This window comes from Nyctereutes procyonoides, unplaced genomic scaffold (genome assembly GCF_905146905.1).
Source record: "Nyctereutes procyonoides isolate TBG_1078 unplaced genomic scaffold, NYPRO_anot_genome, whole genome shotgun sequence".
In the NCBI taxonomy this organism is placed as follows: domain Eukaryota; kingdom Metazoa; phylum Chordata; class Mammalia; order Carnivora; family Canidae; genus Nyctereutes; species Nyctereutes procyonoides.
Window position 1 is genome coordinate 43892658 of NW_026575020.1, and position 20925 is coordinate 43913582.

General features: G+C 43.5%; 1 protein-coding gene across 3 annotated transcripts; it reads left to right on the forward strand.

Moving 5' to 3' along the window:
* Positions 1-1338: 1338 nt before the first annotated feature.
* On the forward strand, positions 1339-19262 carry LOC129508290 (ADP-ribosylation factor 2). Of its 3 annotated transcripts, none has more exons than XM_055323265.1 (6): positions 1362-1424; positions 2141-2388; positions 4368-4534; positions 11625-11735; positions 14831-14955; positions 17414-19262. In XM_055323265.1, exons 3-6 carry the CDS (start codon positions 4387-4389, stop codon positions 17573-17575), a joined length of 546 nt encoding a protein of 181 aa, XP_055179240.1. In that variant the 5' UTR covers positions 1362-1424; positions 2141-2388; positions 4368-4386; the 3' UTR covers positions 17576-19262. The 3 variants fall into 3 exon arrangements, with proteins under 3 accessions (XP_055179238.1, XP_055179240.1, XP_055179239.1); XM_055323264.1 differs by having other exon boundaries at positions 1390-1424; positions 2102-2388; XM_055323263.1 differs by lacking the exon at positions 2141-2388 and having other exon boundaries at positions 1339-1424.
* Positions 19263-20925: the final 1663 nt, after the last annotated feature.

Below are 20925 nucleotides of genomic sequence, written 5' to 3' on the forward strand. Positions count from 1 at the left end.
ATCCCTGGGTGCCTCAGCAGTTTAGCGCCTGCCTTTGGCCCAGGGCATGATCCTGGAGTCCTGGGATCAAGTCCCACCTGTTTCCCAGCATGGAGCCTGCTTCTCCCTCTGCCTCTGTCTCTGTGCCTCTCATGAATAAATAAATAAAATCTTTTTTAAAAAAAGAAAAGTGACCTTGTATAATCTTTTATAGTCAAAAAAAATTTTAAGGAGTCACGTTGAAAAACCTCTTATATATTTACTATCAAATATACAATCACTGTGACCAGGAAAGAAAGTATTTGGTAAAGAGATTAAGAGCTAAGCTTTTATCTCTGTTTGGCTAAATTTTCCTCTTTTAAAAGAGGAAAATGGAAATGATAGTTTCTAACTCACAGGGCGTTATGGTCACACAGGTAAAGTCCTTGATATAGATGGCACATGGTATGTGCTCAATAGGGGTTCACATTTCTGATGATCTCAGGTACCATTTACAGGAGTTGGTTACCTATTTAACAGCTAACCACGTTGGCTTTTTTTTTTTTTTTTTTTTTTTTACAGATTTTATTTATTCATTCATGAGAGACCCACAGAAAAAGGCAGAGACACAGGCAGAGGGAGAAGCAGGCTCCGTGCCGGCAGCCTGATGCGGGACTGGATCCCAGGACCACGACCTGAGCCAAGGCAGACGCTCAACCAACTGAGCCACCAGGTGCCCCACCAAGTTGGCCTTTAAAGGGGGCTGAGTTCCCGACAGGAGGTGAGGGCTGTGGTAGTGCGGCATCCGAACGGTGCAGGTGGCTAGTATTTTACCCAAACTGCTGAAAATCGGTTTAGAGGCAGGGGTGCAGCCTAGCTTCAAACTGAGTAGGAAACTTTCCTTAAGTCTTAACTTCTGTGTCAAAGTCTGGGTATTTCCCACACGAGACACCGCCCCAACTAGTTTCTACTTTTAGCTCAACCGCGGCAAATTTCCTTAAATATCACTGGGAACTTGGCCCCGCCCGCATGCCCCTACCCGGTTGGTTCGAACGCTCCCGGGGTTAGTTCAATCCCAGGGATTTTTCCGAGTTGATTGGCGGAGCAAATCGGAAATCCTTTTACTTTTCTGATTGGTCGCGCGCGGCTTTGGGGCGGGGCGTGTGGGAGTGTCCCGCCGGGTCGCGGGGGGCTATCATTGGAAGATGAACTCGGCATTTGCAGAGCTTCGTGCCGTCGCCTAGGTCGCCGGGGGCGGGCCTTACCCCGGACCAGGCTCTTATTGTCCTTCGCATTGGCCAAATGTGTCGTCACTCACGGAACTTCGAGCTCATTGGTACAAAAGCTCCGAGAGGCGGCGGGTGATTGGTTGGTTGCCGTTCCCGCCCCCGCGCCGGTCGCCATTTTGCAGAGGGAGCCGAAATCTGAAAGGCTGTGGTGGGTAACCGTGGTCAGCGCGGCGGCAGGTGAGTCGCGGGCGAGCGGGCTGGGGGGGAAGGGGCGGCGGCTCTCCAGGCCTGGCTGGATTGCCGCACCGTCAGCGGGCGGGAAATCAGAGAGCGGCGGTTAGCCTGCGGAAAGGGGTCGGGCCGGTGCTGCGGGGACCCGAGGGAAGCTTGGCGCGTCCACCCGTCGTCCTCCGCCTTCCCGAGGGCCGGCAGCTCCCGAGGGAGCGGCCTGGCGGGCGGGCAGGAGAGGCATTTGGGGACCCCCCCCCCCCCGGGAAGCCGACGCTCGGCCCGCCCGCCGCGCACGCCCCCTTGGCCACCTGGTCCTGTTGGTGCCCTGGGGGTGTCGTCGCGGCTCCTGCCTGAAGGGCAGTTGGTGCTGGAGGCAGGGAAGGGTGGGTGCGCCGAAGGGGCGCCGGAGTCGCGGACGTTTTTCCCCAGAGCGTCTCCAGAGGCTTAGCGGGGTTTGGGCGTCTCTGACAGAGGAGGGAAAGAGAAGCAGGAGGGGAAACCTAGGTGGTGTACTCGCGTGGTGGGAGGGGGATCGAGCGGAGCACTTGCCTCAGGGGACCTCTGAGGGGGAAGCACCTCCCCTCCCCACCCCTGGCTCGTTCCTTACAGTTTTCCTCATCTCTGCGATTTGTCTTCTTTCGGAAACAAAAGACAAGGCGTCTCTGGTTTTGTCGCCCAACTAGAGATTTTTGACTGCTGAAATGTTCTGGACGTTTGTGTAGTTTCCAAACAGACCTCCTATGGATGATGAAAGCACCCGTCACTCTTTGGTTGTGGCAGTTCACCTTTAACTTCATTTATGCACGGGATACGTGCCCTGCTGCTGCTTTTCTCTCGTCGTAGAATGGAATGGAGTGTGTACTTGGGACATCATCCATGTGAAGCTACTGTGGGAAACCGTTGGATTTCAGACGTGGGCCCTCTGGAATTTGGTGGCCTCTGAGGTCACTAGGGTCCAGATGAATGAGAGGTTGGCAGTCCTTGTTGCATTTTTCCCCTGCCCTGCCAGGGAGTAAAGTTTTTCTTTGGTTAGCAGTTTTATTTTTTTCAATTTATTTATTTATTTATTCATTTATTGACAGAGGGAGGGGCAGAGGGAGAGAGAGAATCTTAAGCAGGCTCCATCTCACCATCCCGACATCATGACCTGAGCCAAAATCCAGAGTCTTGTGCTTAACCAACTGAGCCAGCCCAGGCACCCCTGGTTAGCAGTTTTTTTTTTTTTTTAATTCTTTTTTTTTTTTAAGATTTTTATTTATTTACTCATGATACACGTACAGAGAGAGAGAGGGGGCAGAGACACAGGCAGAGGGAGAAGCAGGCTCCATGCAGGGAGCCCGACGTGGGGACTTGATCCTGGGGCTCCAGGATGGTGACCTGGGCCAAAGGCAGGCACTAAACTGCTGAGCCACCCAGGGATCCCTGGTTAGCAGTTTAAAAGGAAAATCATATTCTTTGGAACAAGGATTTATTTTTTACTTTTCATTTTTGAAGGATCTTTTTAGGGGCGCCTGGCTGACTCCGTTGGTTAAGTGTCTGCTGTTTGCTCTGGTCATGATCCTGGAGCACCTGGATGGAGTACCACATCTGGCTCCCTGCTTGGTGGGGGAGTCTGCTTCTCCCTCTGCCCCTCCTCCACCCCTTTCTGTTTCACAAATGAATCTTTCTTTTTTAAACATTTTATTTATTTATCATAGAGACACACAGAGAGAGAGGGAGAGAGGCAGAGAGAGAAGCAGGCTCCATGCAGGGAGCCCGATGTGGGACACGATCCCGGATCTCCGGGATCACCCCTGGGCTGGAGAGGGCGCTAAACCCTCTGAGCCACCAGGGCTGCCCAACAAATGAATCTTTCTACAAAGAATCTTTGTAGATGTTCAGGGGCTCGGTTTGAGGTCCGGATGGACTACTTTGAAGTCTTTAAAATGTCAAGCTCACTCTTCAAATAGACTGATGTGTTAAAAGGCTGTAGAATAAATTTCTACAAAGCTAGTCTGCCTTTACAGAATCTATCATACAGTCTTCTAAAAAATAAAATATTGAACACTTATGTTGTTAGAAGTCGATAGTCATACCTTTTGGGAGGTAATGACTGGAATGGGAACAAGGAGATTTGGGTCACTGGTAATCATCATATTTTGATGGGTTTATGACATTTCATTGAATTGTTTGGTTATCATGTGTTTTCTCTATGTATAATACATTTCAATAAAAAGTGAAAAATTGGTTGAGAGTCAGGGGATGGTCAACAGTGGTTGCTACAGATCTCCCCACCTCTAGTTAGTTTTTCTGTTAGCTGAATGGTGTTGCAAATGCTGTATTTCCTCCCCTCTGAAATTTTTTTAGTTTTTTTTTTTCTGGGTGTTGATACTGTTTGCTAGCCAAAGGCAACTACTACATTTTTAAGAGATACTGACATTTAACCTACCTTAAAGACTTCACATCCTGTAAAATAAACCCATTCTTTGCTTCCTTAGTTCTCATTTCGAGAGAGTTTAGATGTATTTGTTTTGACATTGCTTCCGTTCTCAGGCTGACCAAAGCCCAGGCTGACCAAAACCCGCTGCCAGTCGGTCGGCTGGTCGCACCGGGAGGGCGAGGGGGAGGCGGGAGGCCCGGCCTCGGTTAGTCGCCGAGGCGAGGCGAGGCGGCGGCCATAGTGGTAGCGTTGAGACTGTGTTTCCACTTACCCACTTGGATGCTGCAGTGGAAAAGAGAATTTTCTGGCAAGGTGTCAAAAGGCTGAGTTGAATTTCCCTTAAAAAACAAGACATGCTTAAAAAAAAAAAAAAAACCACAAGACATGCTACTATTTATTGGCCAAATTATACTTAAAATTATTTTCATATTTTACTAAGTCCCTCCTCTAATAGAGAGTTGTATTTTATGTATGGTGTTTCTATATCTCTGCAAAGAACAATTACTTGACTTGTCTTTCTTTTCATTCAGGTAACAGAAATCAGTCACAATGGGGAACGTTTTTGAAAAACTGTTTAAAAGTCTATTTGGGAAAAAAGAGATGCGGATTCTTATGGTGGGTTTGGATGCAGCTGGAAAAACCACCATCTTGTATAAATTGAAACTGGGAGAGATTGTGACTACTATCCCTACAATAGGTATGTTCACAACCTGTGACAAGACCAGTTTACAAGTTACTTTGTTATACTTTTACTTGCCTTTTATATTATTGATACTTTTTTTTTTTTTTTTTTTTTGAAAATCTTGTCTAAGAGTGTAAGCTTTTTGAGGCCCATACTGAGTAATACAGAATTTCCTTATTGCTCCCTGGCATCTCTAGGACCATTGCTAGGTGTATGAGGCAATCAAATGAACACATTTAGGATAAGCACAATTAACCTTATCTGCTTGGTGAAAATGAAAAAGGTAATGATTAAAACAGGGAGGGCAGCAGTGCCTGGCTGGCTCAGTCAGTAAAGCTTGCGACTTTTCTTTCTTTCTTTTTTTTTTTTTTAAGATTTATTTGTTTAAGAGAGAGAGCGCGCTCTAGGGAGGAAGCTTGCAGGGGAGGTATGGAAGGAAAGGGAGAGAGAAACCCAAGCCGACTCCACGCTAAGCTCGGAGCCCAATTTGGGGCTATATCTTAGGACCCTGAGATCACGACCTGAGCTGAAACCAAGATTCCTATGCTCAACTGACTAAGCCACGCAGGCGCCCCAGAGCTTACGACTCCTGATCTTGGGGTTGTGAGTTCGAGGTCCATGTTGGGTGTGGAGATTACTTGAAATTTTAAACAGACAAACCGAGAGGGCGGTTTTATGCCCTCTATTCCACTTAATTAGTCTGTGTCCCAGCCTAAGCCTGAGTTGGGAGCTGGGAACCTGCTCTTGCCTCCTCATTCAGTCGTCTTCCAGCTGGCCTAAGTGGAACCATGTCCACAAGAAGTATGTTCCTAGGGTTTAAAGATGCAGTGTGATTTTCTTCACTCTGGCTCAAGCCAGTTACTTTGAGTTGGTGTCCAGCTGAAAGAATATGATTTGTTCCAGTGCTGGAGGAGAACCTGGCAGTGTAGTTATTCCTGCGAAACGGCGCTGAATTTTGTAAGCCATTTAAGGATTTTGCAAAAGCAAGTTTGATAGGATTTCATCTTTGCCTTATGAACTGCCTCTAGATCCAAACATCCTGGATCCTCACAGGATGACCTGTGAAGTCATAGTGTTCTGAATGTTAGGTTAGTCAGAGGAACCAAATGATCAACTTCCAACTTGGGCAGTGGTTTCAGAGATTGCAACATTTGGAGAAGGAGGAAGCCAGATGGAGAAAGCATTCATATCCACAATTTAAAAATGTTATTAGTCTAAAATGAAAATAGCATAATTGCTTGGTTTTCTCCAATTATTAAAATAATTCATGCATCCATAGTGTTAGACATACAGCAAAACATAAATAAGTGTTAACAAAACACTATTGTTAAGATTTGGTGAATATCTTTGTAAAATCATATGCATGCTGTTTTTGAACTTACTTTTCATTAAATAGTATGTTTAGATCTTTTTCTATATGATTTCTTCCCTTTGGAATACTTTCCTGCCTTTTAACTTAGCCCCCTCCCCCTTTCTGTAGCTAATGCCAGCTCATTCTTATGGTCTTAGTTTAAACATTATTTTTCAGGGACACCTTTTCTGATGGCCTGGACTGGTTTTCCCCTGTTAAAAGTTTCCTTAGTAACCAAAACTTCTTAGTAATTCTCAACACATTTGTCATCGCTTGCCCACTTCTCTTCCTTCCAGCAGTAGATAAGGGCAGGAACCATGTCTGTCTTTTTCACCATTGTTCCCAAGCCCCTGGCAAAATGCCTGGCACATAGTAGCTGTCCAGTAAATATTTGGTGAATGAATGGAATACCAATCTTGTAGATTGTGAAACTAATGGCCTGGAGTGAATCATCCCCCTCCGTATCCACTCTCACGTGCATTCCTGTTCTACAGTGATGCTAAGCTTGGCCAAGTGGCTTGCTTTGGCCAAGGGAATATTAGCAAATTAAGTCAAAGATTGAATAAGTGCTTGTGCCTTAAGACTTGCACTTTGGGAACACTGCCACCACCATAAGAGGAAGCTCAATGTTTCTTGAGAATGAAAAGACCACCTGGAGAGAGAGGGGCCCAGTCCAGCCTTCCAGGGACTCCATAGCTGAATGTAACTACAAGGGGAAACCCAGGCAACCCACAGAATTGTTGGAGGAGGAGAGGAATCATTATTCTAAGTCACTAAATTTTGGGGCTTAAATAACAACGGATACAGATTAACATCAAATTTGAGTAACTGGATAGTATTCCATTATGTGGCTATATTTTTAATGAATTTCCATTGATGGGTTGATTCACTTATTTGCCATGTTCTTTGTAAATGATGCTGAAGTAAGCATCTTTAACATTTTTGCAAACATGTACTTTAGTCCTTGCAGTAATTTCTGGAGGAAGAATTGCTATGTTAAAGCTAATGTATGTCTAGGGGCATACTGGCTCAGTCCATAGAGCATGTGACTCTTGATTTCAGGATTGTGGGTTTGAGCCCCATGTTGAACACAGAGTTTACTTAAAAAAAAAAAAAAAACAACCAAACCCTATGTATATTTAAAATGTGGGTACGCATTACCAAGCTTCTCCCCAAAAAGGTTGTAGTACCAGCTATTAAAAATGTTCATTTCTCCAGGGAATTTGCCTATATGATGGAGAAAAAAACACCGATTTTTATTGGGATTTCTTTTATTGTAAGTGAATATATTCAAACATCCGTTGGCCATTTGTATTTATTCTATGGCTCAATTTTACTTATTTAGTTTTTAAGATTTTATTTATTTATTTATTTATTTATTTATTTGAGAGACAGTGCATGTGAGTACCCGGGAAGGGATAAAGGGAAGAGGAGAGAGAATCTCAAGCAGACCCCACACTAAGCACAGAGCCTGATGTGAGCCTAGATTCCACAACTCTTGAGATCATCCCTGGAGCTGAAATCGAGTCAGTTGCTTAACCAACTGAGCCGTCTAGGTGCACCTTATTTATTTTTTAAGTAGTTTCCATGCCCAATGTGGGGCTTGAACTCATGACCTTGAGATTGAGTTGTGTGCTCTACCAGCCAGGCACTCCAATCTATGACTTGATTTAATTTGGTTCTACCAGTTTTTTTTTGTTTGTTTTTTGTTTTTTTTTCTCTTTTTGTTGGCATGTTTATATGTCTCTTAATGATTTGAAGAAGGACATCTTGGGTCAGGAACAATGTGTCATGTGTTAGTTTTCTAGTCCATTGTCTTTTTTTTTTTTTAAGATTTTATTTATTTATTCATGAGAGAGAGAGAGAGGCAGAGAGAGAAGCAGGCTCTATGCAGGGAGCCCGACATGGGACTCGATCCCAGGACTCCAAGATCACACCCTGGGCTGAAAGCAGGCGCCAAACCACTGAGCTACTCGGGGATCCCTAGTCCATTGTCTTTTTTTTTTTTTTTTTTTTTTTTTTAATTTTTATTTATTTATGATAGTCACACAGAGAGAGAGAGAGGCAGAGACACAGGCAGAGGGAGAAGCAGGCTCCATGCACCGGGAGCCCGACGTGGGATTCGATCCCGGGTCTCCAGGATCGCGCCCCGGGCCAAAGGCAGGCGCCAAACCGCTGCGCCACCCAGGGATCCCCTCCATTGTCTTTCAACCTTGCTTTTTCTAAGTTTTGCCATATAGAATTTTAGGTAGTCTTATTTACCAATTTTTAAAAAAATATATTTATTTGAGAGAGAGAGAGTGTATGAGGAGGGGGAGAAGGGGTAGAGGGACAAGCAATCTACTGGATGAGTGTGGAGCCTGATGTAGGGCTCAGTCCCATGACCCTGGGATCATGACCTCAGCCAAAATCAGATGTTTAACCTATTGAGCCATCCAGGTGCCCTGCCAAGTTTTTTTTTTTTTTTCCTGCCAAGTTTTCTGTTTGTTAGTTTGTTTGTTTTTAGCTTCAGTGTCATTTTTAGAAAGTCTTCCTAACTCCAGGGTCATAAAAGTATTCATAAGTATTTTCTACTGCTAGTTTTCTGTTATTTTTATTTCATTTTAAAAGACATTGAAATATTTTATTTATTTGAGGTTTATTTTTCTGTTACGAGTAAGGTAGGAATTTAGTTATATTTTTCAAATATATAGGCCAGTGCTGTCCAATAAAACATTCTGCAATGATGGAAATGTTCTGGGTCCATACTGTCCAGGGTAGAAGCCATAGCTATAAGTGGCTATTGAACACTTGAAAGGTGGCTAGTAAGATTGAGGAGCTGACTTTTTTTTTCTTAAAGATTTTATTTATTTTTTTCTTTTTTTCTTTTTTTTTTAATTTTTATTTATTTATGATAGTCACACACAGAGAGAGAGAGGCAGAGACACAGGCAGAGGGAGTAGCAGGCTCTATGCACCGGGGGCCCGACGTGGGACTCGATCCCGGGTCTCCAGGATCGCGCCCTGGGCCAAAGGCAGGCTCTAAACCGCTGCGCCACCCAGGGATCCCCTTATTTATTTTTTCATGAGAGACACAGAGATATAGGCAGAGACACAGGCAGAGGGAGAAGCAGGCCCCCCGTGGGGAGACCGATGTGGGACTCAATCCCAGGACCCTGGGATCATGCCCTGAGCCGAAGGCAGATGCTCAACCACTGAGCCACCCAGGTGCCCCTGGAGCTGACTTTTTAATTGGACTTAATTTAATTTTTAATTTTTTAAAAGTTTTTTAATTTTTACACTAGTGTGGGGCTCAAACCTAAATGAAGAGTCGCATGCTCTTCTGGCTGAACCATCCAGGTTCTCCTAATCAATTAAATCCAAATAGCCGTATATATATTGGACATGTGCAGAGATAGACAGTTGTCCACACTCATTTATTGGATAGTTTTTTTATGCTGATTTTAAATGCCTTCTTTTTATATACTAAATTTTCATGGATATATATGTCTTTTTCTGGACAACTCCCTGTTGTAGTAATTTGAACTTAATTATTTCATGTGTTACTCAAGGTTTGATAATATCTTTAAAAATAGTTTGTTATCTATTTTCAGAGAGTTCCTGGTTACATTTACTTGGTTATTTTTCCAGATAACACTTAAGATCATTTTGCTAAGTTTCCTGCCCCACCCCCCTTCCCTAATCACTTTAGGATTAGAATGTCATTGAATTTATACATTTATTTAGCAAGAATTGAGATTGCTGTGATGACGTGAGTGCCCTTCGCTAAAACAAGCTAAAACATGACTCAAAGTGAGATTTGGAAAGTGAGCAGGCCCAGGCTGTGATGGACCTCGAAGGTCATGTTTGGGATTTGGGTGTGGGAAGCCAAAGAGAGATTATTTTTTCCCCTTTATTTTAAATATTTCAGTCAAGCATAAATGTGTAGGGAAGTGATATGACCACATTATAGGTTTTGAGAGTTTTGATTGGAAAATGGTGAATGGATGGAGAGAGGAAGAGTGGCTGCAGGTAGCTTAGTTAGGTTACTTCAATAATTGAGGCTAGAAATGACAGTCTCTTGGGTTAGGGTGACTATTAGATATTTAGGAGGTTGAATTGATAAGATTTGATAATGAGATCTTTAGGGGTGAGAGAGTTGGAAGTATCAGGGATGCCTCTCAGATTTCTGGCTTGTGGGATGAAGTCAGTACAGGGGTAACTAGTAGAGGAGGAATATAAAGGGGTGGGGATCTTTTTTTTTTAATTAAATATTTTATTCTTTTTTTTTTTTTTTAATATTTTATTCTTATTTGAGAGAGAGAAAACAAGCAGGGAGGAGGGACAGAGGGAGAGAGAGAGAAGCTGACTCAGGGCTCTCTCCCAGGACCTGGAGATCATGACATGAGCCGAAGGCAGATGCTTAACCAACTGAACTACCCAGGCACCCTCCCTTTCTTTAAAGTAGGCTCTGTACCCAGCATGGATTGAAATGTGGGGCTCTAACCCATGACCCTGAGATCAAGACCTGAGCTGAGATCAAAGAATCAACCAACTGAGCCACCCAGGCACCCCTAGAGGTGTGGGGATCTTATGTTCAGTGTTGACATCTTGCCTTATTGGAGCCTTTGAGACATCAAAGATTTTGGATTGAAGATTGGATTATGAGCCTGAAGCTCAGGAGATCTGGGATGGAAAAATGTAAATTTGAGAGTTGTTAGTGCAAAGGTGGTAATGAAGCCCCATGAGTGAACGAAATTACCTTTTGCCACTGTGGGAAGAGGAGAATGGATGGGGCAGGACAGAATCATATTGATCATTTCAGGATCAATTAAGTGTGGTTGAGCTCACTAAGTAGTCCAAGAAGGTTCAGCCATAGAAATACAAAGAAAATAGGAAACCAGGGAAGAGTTTCAAGAAGGGAGTGAGCAGTAGTATGAAATATAAAATCAAACTTGTAAGAACTGAAAAGCTTCTGTTGGATTTATTGACATGTTGATCATTGCTCACCTTGGCAAGACCAGCTGTGTAACATGTTGAAGCAGCAGGAGCTCTTGGGTGAGAGGCAACACAGTAGGGGCAGTGAATGTAACTAAGGTTCTTAGAGAAATTTGATTTTAATCTGGAAAATAGAGGGTGGTAGCAGGTGAATATGTGGAGTCAAAGAAGGGCTTTTTGGGAAGTGTAAAGACTTAAGCTTACTGAGAAGAAGAGGTTGGAGATTTTGGAGCGGTCCAGATTATATGGATAGATGGAATTGGCATTGGATAGTTGCCCCTTTCTCTGTTCTAAGAGGGAGAGAAAAAGAATGGTTACAGATGTAGGTAGGTTTCTACATTGTGTGGTGGGAGGTAGAAGTCAGTCTCATTAATGGCTTCTGTTTGCTCTGAAGTCATGTAAGATCTGCTGAGAGAAAGAGGTCATGTGTAGTTGGAGAGTAGAGAAGATTTGAGACACCTGTCATGATGAATGGAAGAGCAAAGCTAGCATTCTATTTTGTAAGCTATATAGGGTTTTTTTTGTTGTTTCTTTTTTTGTTTGTTTTTTTTTTTAAGTAAGCTCTAGGCTCAATGTGGGGCTTGAACTCACGACCCTGAGATCAAGAGTTGCATGTTCCACCATCTGAGTCAGCCAGGTGATCCTGTAAGCTAAAGATCTTTGACTAGCAAGTTGCTTTGTGAATTAAAAGTCCTGTCCAAATGTTAGCCAAAATTCATTTGAATTGTTTACCCAATGAAAGTCTTCATTAAAAATTTTCTTCATCTTGCCTATTTAGGTTTCAATGTGGAAACAGTAGAGTATAAAAATATCAGCTTCACGGTCTGGGATGTTGGTGGCCAGGACAAAATCAGACCTTTGTGGAGACATTATTTCCAGAACACCCAAGGTAAAGATTATCCAGTCTATGACCTTGAAACTATTTGTATTAAACACGTCTAAAGATGGATGCTTGAAGCAAAACCTTGTGCTCTGCTTTATTTGGACTGTCCATCATTCCTTCTCTTCTGAGGATCCACTTAACACTTTCTTTTTGGAAAATGGTCCCTGCCTTCCTAGAAAAAGTACGTGGGCATTAATGTCCTACATAGAAAACTACTCTTAATCCAGACGAGTTAAAAAAATGGCTATCATAATGAATTTTATCTTTTGGTTAATTGAGAGCTATATGTGCCTTAGACGAAGTACCAGGTTTTAGAGAGTTTGAGTTCAGTGAACTCTTTTAAACTGGATGAGAATATCGAAAAATCATGCCCCTGCAGAGAAAGAGATGAACAGACATGGCTGGAACCCCAGATGCCAGCATCTTGTGTGGCCACAGTCTCTCCCAGCTGCCCTGCTAGTCCAGAAGTGTGTGAATTGACACACACATATCCCAGATCATTACCTTATTTCCTTATCACTGCTTTCCTAAAAGTTGGGGTTTTAATGGGTCCACTCCTTCATCAATCTACTTGAGTTTTTTTTTTTTTTTTCATGGATTTTGTGTTGGATCAGTGCTACCTTATAGAGTATTGCCTGTCAAAATAGCCATTAACTGTTCACCTAGTTTTTACACCCTGATTCTCATGTAGAATCCTAACCAGAAGGCATCTCCACGCTCACTTTAGAACTTAATTGGAGTCTTAATTTTGAAATTTCTATAACAAGTGGTTTTTGTATCACATGCATTTCATAGTAAAGACTTTGTTGGTCTTTACTATGAAAAGACTTTGTTGGTCATAGTCTTTGTTTGTTGGTCTCATTAGACCTATTGCCCACACTGGCTGGCCCTTTAGATTTTAGATCATTGTTGTAGCACTTTGCTCGGTTTGCAGTTATCTCTGAATTTGATTGTTTTTTCTCAAAATAGTGCATTTATCTTTTTTTTTAACTTTTGTTAGTAGAATTTTTTTTTAATTAAAGATTTTATTTATTTATTCATGAGAGACACACACACAGAGAGAGAGAGGCAGAGACACAGGCAGAGGGGGGAGCAGGCTCCATGCAGGGAGCCCGACGCGGGACTTGATCCCGGGTCGCCGTGGACCGAAGGTGGCACCAAACTGCTGAGCCACCAGGGCTGCCCTGTTAGTAGAACATTCATAACAAATACAAGGAGAAAGGATGCATGATGAACCCCCTTGTGTTCATTGCTCAGCTTCCATGGTTACCAGCGTTTTGCCCAGAGTATGTTCTAGCATATCTCAGACATGATACATGAGACCTTTTGCTCCTATATCCTTCAGTTTTCTTTTTTTCATGACAGATAACAGAGAGAGGGGGGCAGAGACATAGGGAGAGGGAGAAGCAGGCTCCCATTAGGGAGCCTGATGTGAGACTTGATCCCTGAACTCCAGGATCACGCCCTGAGCGGAAAGCAGAGCTTAACCGCTGAGCCATCCAGGTGTCCCCATCCTTCAGTTTTCCTTTTTTTATTTTTTATTTTTTTATTTATGATAGGCACACAGTGAGAGAGAGAGAGGCAGAGACATAGGCAGAAGGAGAAGCAGGCTCCATGCACCAGGAGCCCGACGTGGGATTCGATCCCGGGTCTCCAGGATCGTGCCCTGGGCCAAAGGCAGGCGCTAAACCACTGTGCCACCCAGGGATCCCCAGTTTTCATTTCAAACTGATAAAGCTTTTTTTCTGAACATAATCTCCATGCCATTATCACACCCCCAAAATTAATATGAATTCTTTTTAAAAAAAATAAATTTATTTATTCATGAGAGACACAGAGAGAGAGAGAGAGAGAGAGAGAGAGAGGCAGAGACACTGGCAATGGAAGAAGCAGGCTCCATGCAGAGAGCCTGATGCAGGACTGGATCCCGGGTCTCCAGGATCAGGCCCTGGGCTGAAGGTGTGGCGCTAAACCGCTGAGCCACCTGGGCTGCCCTTAATATGAATTCTTTCATGATCAGTGCCTAGTCCTTAATTTAGTTTCTCCGGTTGTATCAAATATGTCTTTTCCACATTGGATTTGTCTGCATCAGGAACCAAAGTTCACACATTGCATTTCATTGTTATATCCCTTTAGTCTATAAAGCCAAATGATTCCTTTAAGCCAAATGATCCAACCACGGCAGGTACTACCTCCATTTTATAGATAAGGAAACTAAAACAGAAAAGATGAACTTTCCCAAGGTTTCAGAGCAGAGCGAAGGAATTCTCGTTTAGAAAGATGTCAGCTAACAAATACAGATGAAATAACAATATCTAGAAAAATCACCATTCTGTAACTCTAGGGAAATAACAGATCTAGTAATAGTCTTCAATGAATGCTAAAAGCAGTAGGTGACAGGGAACTTTATTTTGGGAGAATTAGACTTATATTGTCTAAACCCACTTAGCAACCCTAAAAGTGTGATGGCCAAACTTCTGTGTTAAGATGTGATAAAAAAAGGAATACCTGGCACTACCTGTGACATATTCTTGCTGCCAAAATCTGATGTGGTCTAGTATGGGATCCTCCAAAGATTTCCCAACACCAGCTTCCTAGAGTTAGGCCACACTTCACAGGTTAGGAGCACAAGACTCCCTCCCTTCAGACACCAATTGTAATTGTAGGGGTCTCCAGAACGTTGTCCTTTCTGTGTGGCATCAGGACGCCACCACCTCTGGCATGCTGATGGATGATGTCTGCAGTACTGCCAACCAAGGATGCTTCTCTGAACTTTGATGTCCGTGTCTGAACTTTGATGACCTTGGTTTTTCTTGGGACTTCGTTATGCAGATATGATGTAAAAGTGAAGTGATTAAGCACGAACCTAACCTTTTCTCTATAATTTTGTTTCTTTCAATCTGGGGAGGGCCTGTATGCTTCTGAAAAGATAGGCTAGTTGATTGTGTGTGGCAGGCTCCCTAATTCTGGAGAGTAAACGTCCTTCCTTAACTGATTATTTTCTGTGAAACCATAGGTGTAAGTAGGGAGAAGCTGTAAGGACATATAAATGGTGCCCTTTCCAGGTTCAGATTACCAATGTGCTTGTGATTTCTTTCCAGGTCTGATTTTTGTGGTTGACAGTAATGACAGAGAGCGAGTCAATGAGGCCCGAGAAGAACTAACCAGAATGTTAGCAGAAGATGAGCTCAGAGATGCAGTCTTACTGGTATTTGTAAATAAACAGGTATATTGTTGGCTTTCTGAATACTGGGACCAAAATTGCTGCCAGATGTTCACTTAAAAATGTAATTATTTATTTGAGAGAGAGAGAGAGAGAGAGCAAGCACATGAGCAGGATGAGGGGCAGAGGGAGAAGCAGACTCCCCACTGAGCAGGGAGCTTAACGGGGCTCAATCCCGGGACTCCAGGACCATGACCTGAGCTGAAGGCAGATGCTCAACTGACTGAGCCACCCAGGAGCCTCAAGAATATAGATATTTAAATTAGATGTGTTTCTCCCTCTCTCTAGTCCATACCATAACCTTTCCCTCAACCTCCTTTTTTTAAAATTTTTTTTCTTTTTCTTTTTTAAGTAAACTCTAGGCTCAATGTAGGACTTATACTCAGGACCCCGAGATTGAGTCTTATGTTCTACCGACTAAGCCAGCTGAGCTCTTCCCTACCTCCATGTTAGCATATGTCTTCCATTCACTCAATAAATATTAATTGAGCATCTATTAAGATTTAGGCATTGTTTTAGGTATTGGTGATGTAGCAGTGAGCAGCAAGACAGACAAAAATCCTGGTGTCCATGAAGTTTACATCCTAGTGGGAGTAGAGGTAGTCAGTAAAGGATATGTAATGTGTCTGCTGGAAGTGTTGTAGAGGAAGGTGGAGCGGAGGAAGAGGTCAGGCTGGATGTGGGGAAGGGCCAGAATGCTTCCATGATAAGATGACATCTGAGCACAGGACCCTCATGGGGCTAGGAATAGCATGGCAGCCAGTGCAGCTGGAACAGAGGGGCGGTGGCAGTGAGGGAGGAGATGGTTGTATCATTTGGGGTTTATTGTCCAAGGAGGAGAAGGGTCTTCTACATAAATGTAGTGGAAAGCAGTGAAGGAAGAGTGGGAGGAAGGCCAAGTGTAGAGCCATCTCGCCTTGGGATTCAAAGTGGAAGAAAGCTTGGAGTTGAAGGTAGCATAGTGGAATGAAGTAGAATCATGGAATGCATCAGCCTGAGATGACCTCAGTCAGGAAGCGTGATGTGTTTCCTTCCACTTTCTCCTTCATGAATACATTCATTATGTGATTGAGCTTATGCTCTTCTGACAGGGCTGCATCCTGTTTTGTCACTTCAGATTTATTGAAAGCATTTTCTCTTGCCTTCCAGCTCTTTGTAAACATTTTATTTTATTATTATTATTATTTTTAAAGATTTTATTTATTCATGAGAGACACAGAGACACAGGCAGAGACACAGGCAGAGAGAGAAGCAGGCTCCCTGCAGGGAGCCTGATGTGGGACTCCATTCTGGAACTCTAGGATCACGCCCTGAGCTGAAGGCAGTTGCTCAACCACTGAGCCACCCAGGCGTCCCAGTAAACATTTTATTTTATTTTATTTTACATTTATTTATTCATTTAAGATTTTATTTATTTATTTGACAGAGCAAACACAAGCAGGGGGAGCAGCAGGAGGAGAGGGAGAAGCAGGCTCCCCGATGAGCTGGGTAGTCCAGTGCAGGGCTTGATCTCAGGACCCTGAGATCACGACCTAAGCCAAAGGCAGATACTTAACCAACTGAACCACCCAGATGTCCCCACAGAGCATATATATATATATATTTTTTTAAATTCATGAGAGAGACACAGAGAGAGAGAGAGAGAGCAAGAGGCAGAGACACAGGCAGAGGGAGAAGCAGGCTCCATGCAGGGAGCCTGACATGGGACTCAATCCCGGGTCTCCAGGATCACGCCCTGGGCTAAAGACGGCGCTAAACTGCTGAGCCACCTGGGCTGCCCGACAGAACGTATTTTTGATGTCACTCCACATCAGTATAACTAGATTGACTTTACTATGTGCCAGGCACAGTTCTAGGAACTAGGAATATTTCAAAGGACAAGATAGAAATTCCTGCCATTGTAATGCTTGCATTCTAGTTAGTTAGAGGAGACAGATAATAAGTAATCAACATACCAAATAAGTAAATCTTATAGTAACATGTGTTGAGTGCTGTATTTGAAAAGATGAAGCAAGACAATTAAGGAGTGGTCCTGGGGGCTCAGGTCATGAGGCCTTGCAAAACACCATAAGGTCTCTGACTCTTCCCCTGAGAGAGATGGATCTGTTGCAGGGTTTTGAAAAAATGACTTGCTCTGACTTTCACTGTCCACTGGGTTGAGAACAGACTTCGAGGGAAACAAGCATAGAAGCAAGGAGACCAGTTAGGAAGTTATTTCAGTACCTCGACTTAGAAGTGGTGGTGGTGGGATCAAGTGGGTAGCTGTGATATGTTGAGAAGTGGTCAGATTCTGCATCTGTTTTAATGGTAAAGTGAGTGGGGTTTCCCATTGTGGAGTTGAGAGGTCAGAGAGAGAAAATCAGCCAAGCTAAGACTGTGACTAAGGTTTTGGGAGAAGAGCATAATATTTCATTATATAAATGCATCATTATAAACTGACTTTTGAATTTTTTTCTTGAAGGATCTTCCCAATGCTATGAACGCAGCAGAAATAACAGACAAGCTCGGCCTACATTCCCTCCGCCAGAGAAACTGGTACATTCAGGCCACTTGTGCCACCAGCGGAGATGGGCTTTATGAAGGCCTGGACTGGCTCTCCAACCAGCTCAAAACCCAGAAGTGATTGGAAGCGCTCGATTCCCCATGCATTGTGGCAAAGTCAGCTGGCCTCTTCTGTGTGCATGTGTGCGTGTGAGGAGCCGAGTATGGATGTGTGGCTGGGAGTGGGAGCAGCTTTCTCACACCGTGCCTTAGACATGCTATATAAGAAAACCAGTCTTACATTTGAAGAAAAACCAGTGTTATATTTTAAATGCTACCTTCCATTTCAGTAGTTTCGAGGGTCAGCTTAGCTGACGGATGGGTCCTGAGGGCTTCCTGGTGCACAATAGCCAGAGTAGTCTTTGTGGTGGGCAGGAGGAGGAGAGTGGGCATGGGGATGGAGCTGACTTGTGCAGTTTTGGGTCTGGTGTCTCTGCATATACCTGAAGTCCTCTTATACTTTGGTGGCCTTTTGTAAAAGAGGAAGGACTTGTCATTCTTGTCCCTCACTGCCAGACCTAGCAACTCACCTTTCAGTGCTTTAAAGCAAAAGATCTTCAAGAAAAACAAGCACCTGCTTGCTGCAGGTTTGAAGTTCAGATTTGAACTTTTCCCTTAAGTTATTTTCTTCCTAGTTTAATGTGCTTTATTTAAAGGAACTCAAGATCTTTTTCATTAAGACTCCAGAACACTAGAAGATTATCTTGTCCTCCCCTTGTGCTAGCTCCTTCCCCCGTTTCCCTCTTATTTGCCAAATGGAGACCATTTGGGGTCAGTAACCCAGCGTGAGGCTGAGGTTCTTCACTGGGGCCACATGGTGGAGTGAAGGGCCCGGTTACGGAAGCAAGGTGAGGGTCAGAAGGGAGGTGAAGGTCGTGTGTCCTTGTATCACCACTTCGGGTTTCAGGCTCCTGAGACTGCTGCTCCCACTGCTCTGCTCTGTGCTGAATGTTCTCTGCTTGAGGCAGGAGGTTCACTCCTGGGATAGAATCGTCACCCAGTTCAGTTGTCTCAGTTCAGCTTGCGGTTTCGGTTAGTTTCTGTTCCCAGAACCACACACCTGTGAGTTCTGAGAGTGAGAGAGGATCGAGAGGTTAATTTTGGAATCGAAATCCCTGGCAACCCCTGTTACTGCCCCTGAGTTGGTGCTAAATTTTGCCATGAAAAATGTCCAATCTTGATTGCTCTCTGTGGCGCTGACTCCCTCTTCTGGATGGCAATAATGTCTTATGTTGAAATGTGCTTTATGTTGTCCTCAAAATATTCATGGAGATGGCCCAGGGATGAGCTTGATTTCACATGGTAGTCCAGAGCTTGTTTGCGCAGACAGCTGTTGGCCAAGTGTGTACTTAAGCGCTTTCCCTACTTCACCTTTGAAAGTTCTTTTTTCAAAAAAAAAAAAAAGGTTTATTCAAATTACAGAGGAGGGGAATGTAAAGTGAATTTTAACAAAAGTAAACCTTGTATGTTAATGATGATGTTGATATTAATAGGAAGAAGTCTTATACCATGATAAATGTGGGGTGTAATGTTTTTCTTTATAACAATGTGACTTGAAAGAATGTTCATTGCAATACTGGCATCCAGGTCCAGATTTGATTTTTAACTGGAGTAATTCCTGAGAAATATTTAGGTTGTACATCTCAAATTGGCAGGGACTGTGTCTTACACTTTTGTATTTATGCTTAGTACAGTGTACCCAGTACGGTGCTAGGCCTCATTAAACAATTATTGATTGGTTGGACAATAAAGAACTTGCTTTGGAAGGAGAGGACAGCCACATGCTTCTGAATATCTTGAACGACTTTAAAATCCCTTTCCCCCTCCATCTTAGCAGATTTACTGCTATTGAAAACTCCCAGGGTCCTTGTGCAAAAGACAGCCCCAAGGCTACTGTGACTTTTATGTCTTTAGCAATACTCCTCACTGACCATTTTCCTGGTGCTTTCAACTGTGGTTTTCTGTGGTTTGGAGATGGTGAGTTGGTAAGTAGGGCCACCTCATGCAGTAACTTTGAATGAAGACCTGAATGCCATGGGTCCCTGAATGCCATGTTGACATCCCAGCTATGTAGTAGAGTAGCTGCTGGCTTCAGGCTATTTACTCTTAGCTTCTTTATCTCTGAGCTTCAGTTTGCTTAACTGTTAAATGGGGATAATAATACCTGCCTAAAAGGGTTGTGCGGATTCAAGGTCTCTGGCCTTTGCACGCCTTGCTCTGAAGGTTTCCCCTGGGAATATCTTGTGAACAATAGTGCTGGCCACAAACTGATGAGCATTGTTTATAGGAGAAGGGAAGTGGGATGGTGTGTAGGGGGGTATATTTAATTTCTCTTGTCAATTCACTTTTTTTTTTTTTAAGATTTTATTTATTTGAAAGGGAGCGTGCACAAGCTTGGGTGGTGGGGGTGCTGCAGAAGGAGAGGGAGAAACAGACTGATGCACCTCTGGATCTGGTCATGACCTGAGCTGAAGACAGATGCTTAACCATCCGAGGCACCCAGCACCCTGCTGAATGCTTGTCCTTTTCTAACCATGGAGAATGCTGAGGAGACCAGCCAGGATGCTTGTTTAACCAGCACATTGCTGTGTCCTCCCCTCACCTTTTTTCCTTTTTCTCTTTCTTTTCTTTTCTTTTTTTTTCTTTTCTTTTCTTTTTTCTTTCTTTCTTTCTTTCTTTCTTTCTTTCTTTCTTTCTTTCTTTCTTTCTTTCTTTTCTTTCTTCTTTCATTAAAGTTCAGTGGTTTTTAGAGTATGCAACCACAACTATGAATTTTAGACAACTCCAAAAGAAACTCTGGATCCATTAGCATCCTTCCCCATTCTTCCCTTCCCCCAGGGCCCCAGCAACCACTAATCTACTTTCTGTTTCTTTGGATTTGTCTATTCTGGGCAGGTGAGGGGCCTGGGGAGCTAGTGGGTACTGAGATACCATTGGTTCTGACCACAGCTCCGTCCAGTCTCCAATAAAGAGGAGGCACAGCCCCAGAGAAAGATTGCCCCCTAGGGACCACAGAATTTATTATCTCGAGAGGGAGTGGGATGCTATGAATAATTATGTGGGACACAGGGCAAAAGGTAGTTGTGTGGGCACCCTAAAGAATGGCAAGAACTCTGAACCTGGAATCAAAGTCTGAAGCTGAAATTAAAGTTGCCCATTCCCTAGCTGACTTCAGTTAGGCTACCAACCTCTGACCGTCCATTTCCTGTCCTGGAAATAGAAGTTTCCAGGCTGACCTAGGATACAGCCCTGAGTGGATACCAACAAGGGATAATGCGGGGCTTCTGTGAGTCAGTTCTATATACTGTGGGTCATATAGTTAGCTCTATTCTAAGTAATCTAACAAAGCTGGGAATATTTCCATTTGAGTTACTCAGCACAGGAGGGTTGAGGTAGGTTTCAAGTGAAGTAAAATAGGACACCTAGAAGTGA

What these genes read in the sequence shown, in the direction of transcription:
- LOC129508290 (XM_055323263.1), top strand. Translation starts at nt 4,387, where the DNA reads ATGGGGAACGTTTTTGAAAAACTGTTTAAAAGTCTATTTGGGAAAAAA. An exon ending in GACTACTATCCCTACAATAG is followed by an intron (nt 4,535 to 11,624) that starts GTATGTTCACAA and finishes TTGCCTATTTAG; the next exon opens with GTTTCAATGTGGAAACAGTA. An exon ending in TGGTATTTGTAAATAAACAG is followed by an intron (nt 14,956 to 17,413) that starts GTATATTGTTGG and finishes TTTTTCTTGAAG; the next exon opens with GATCTTCCCAATGCTATGAA.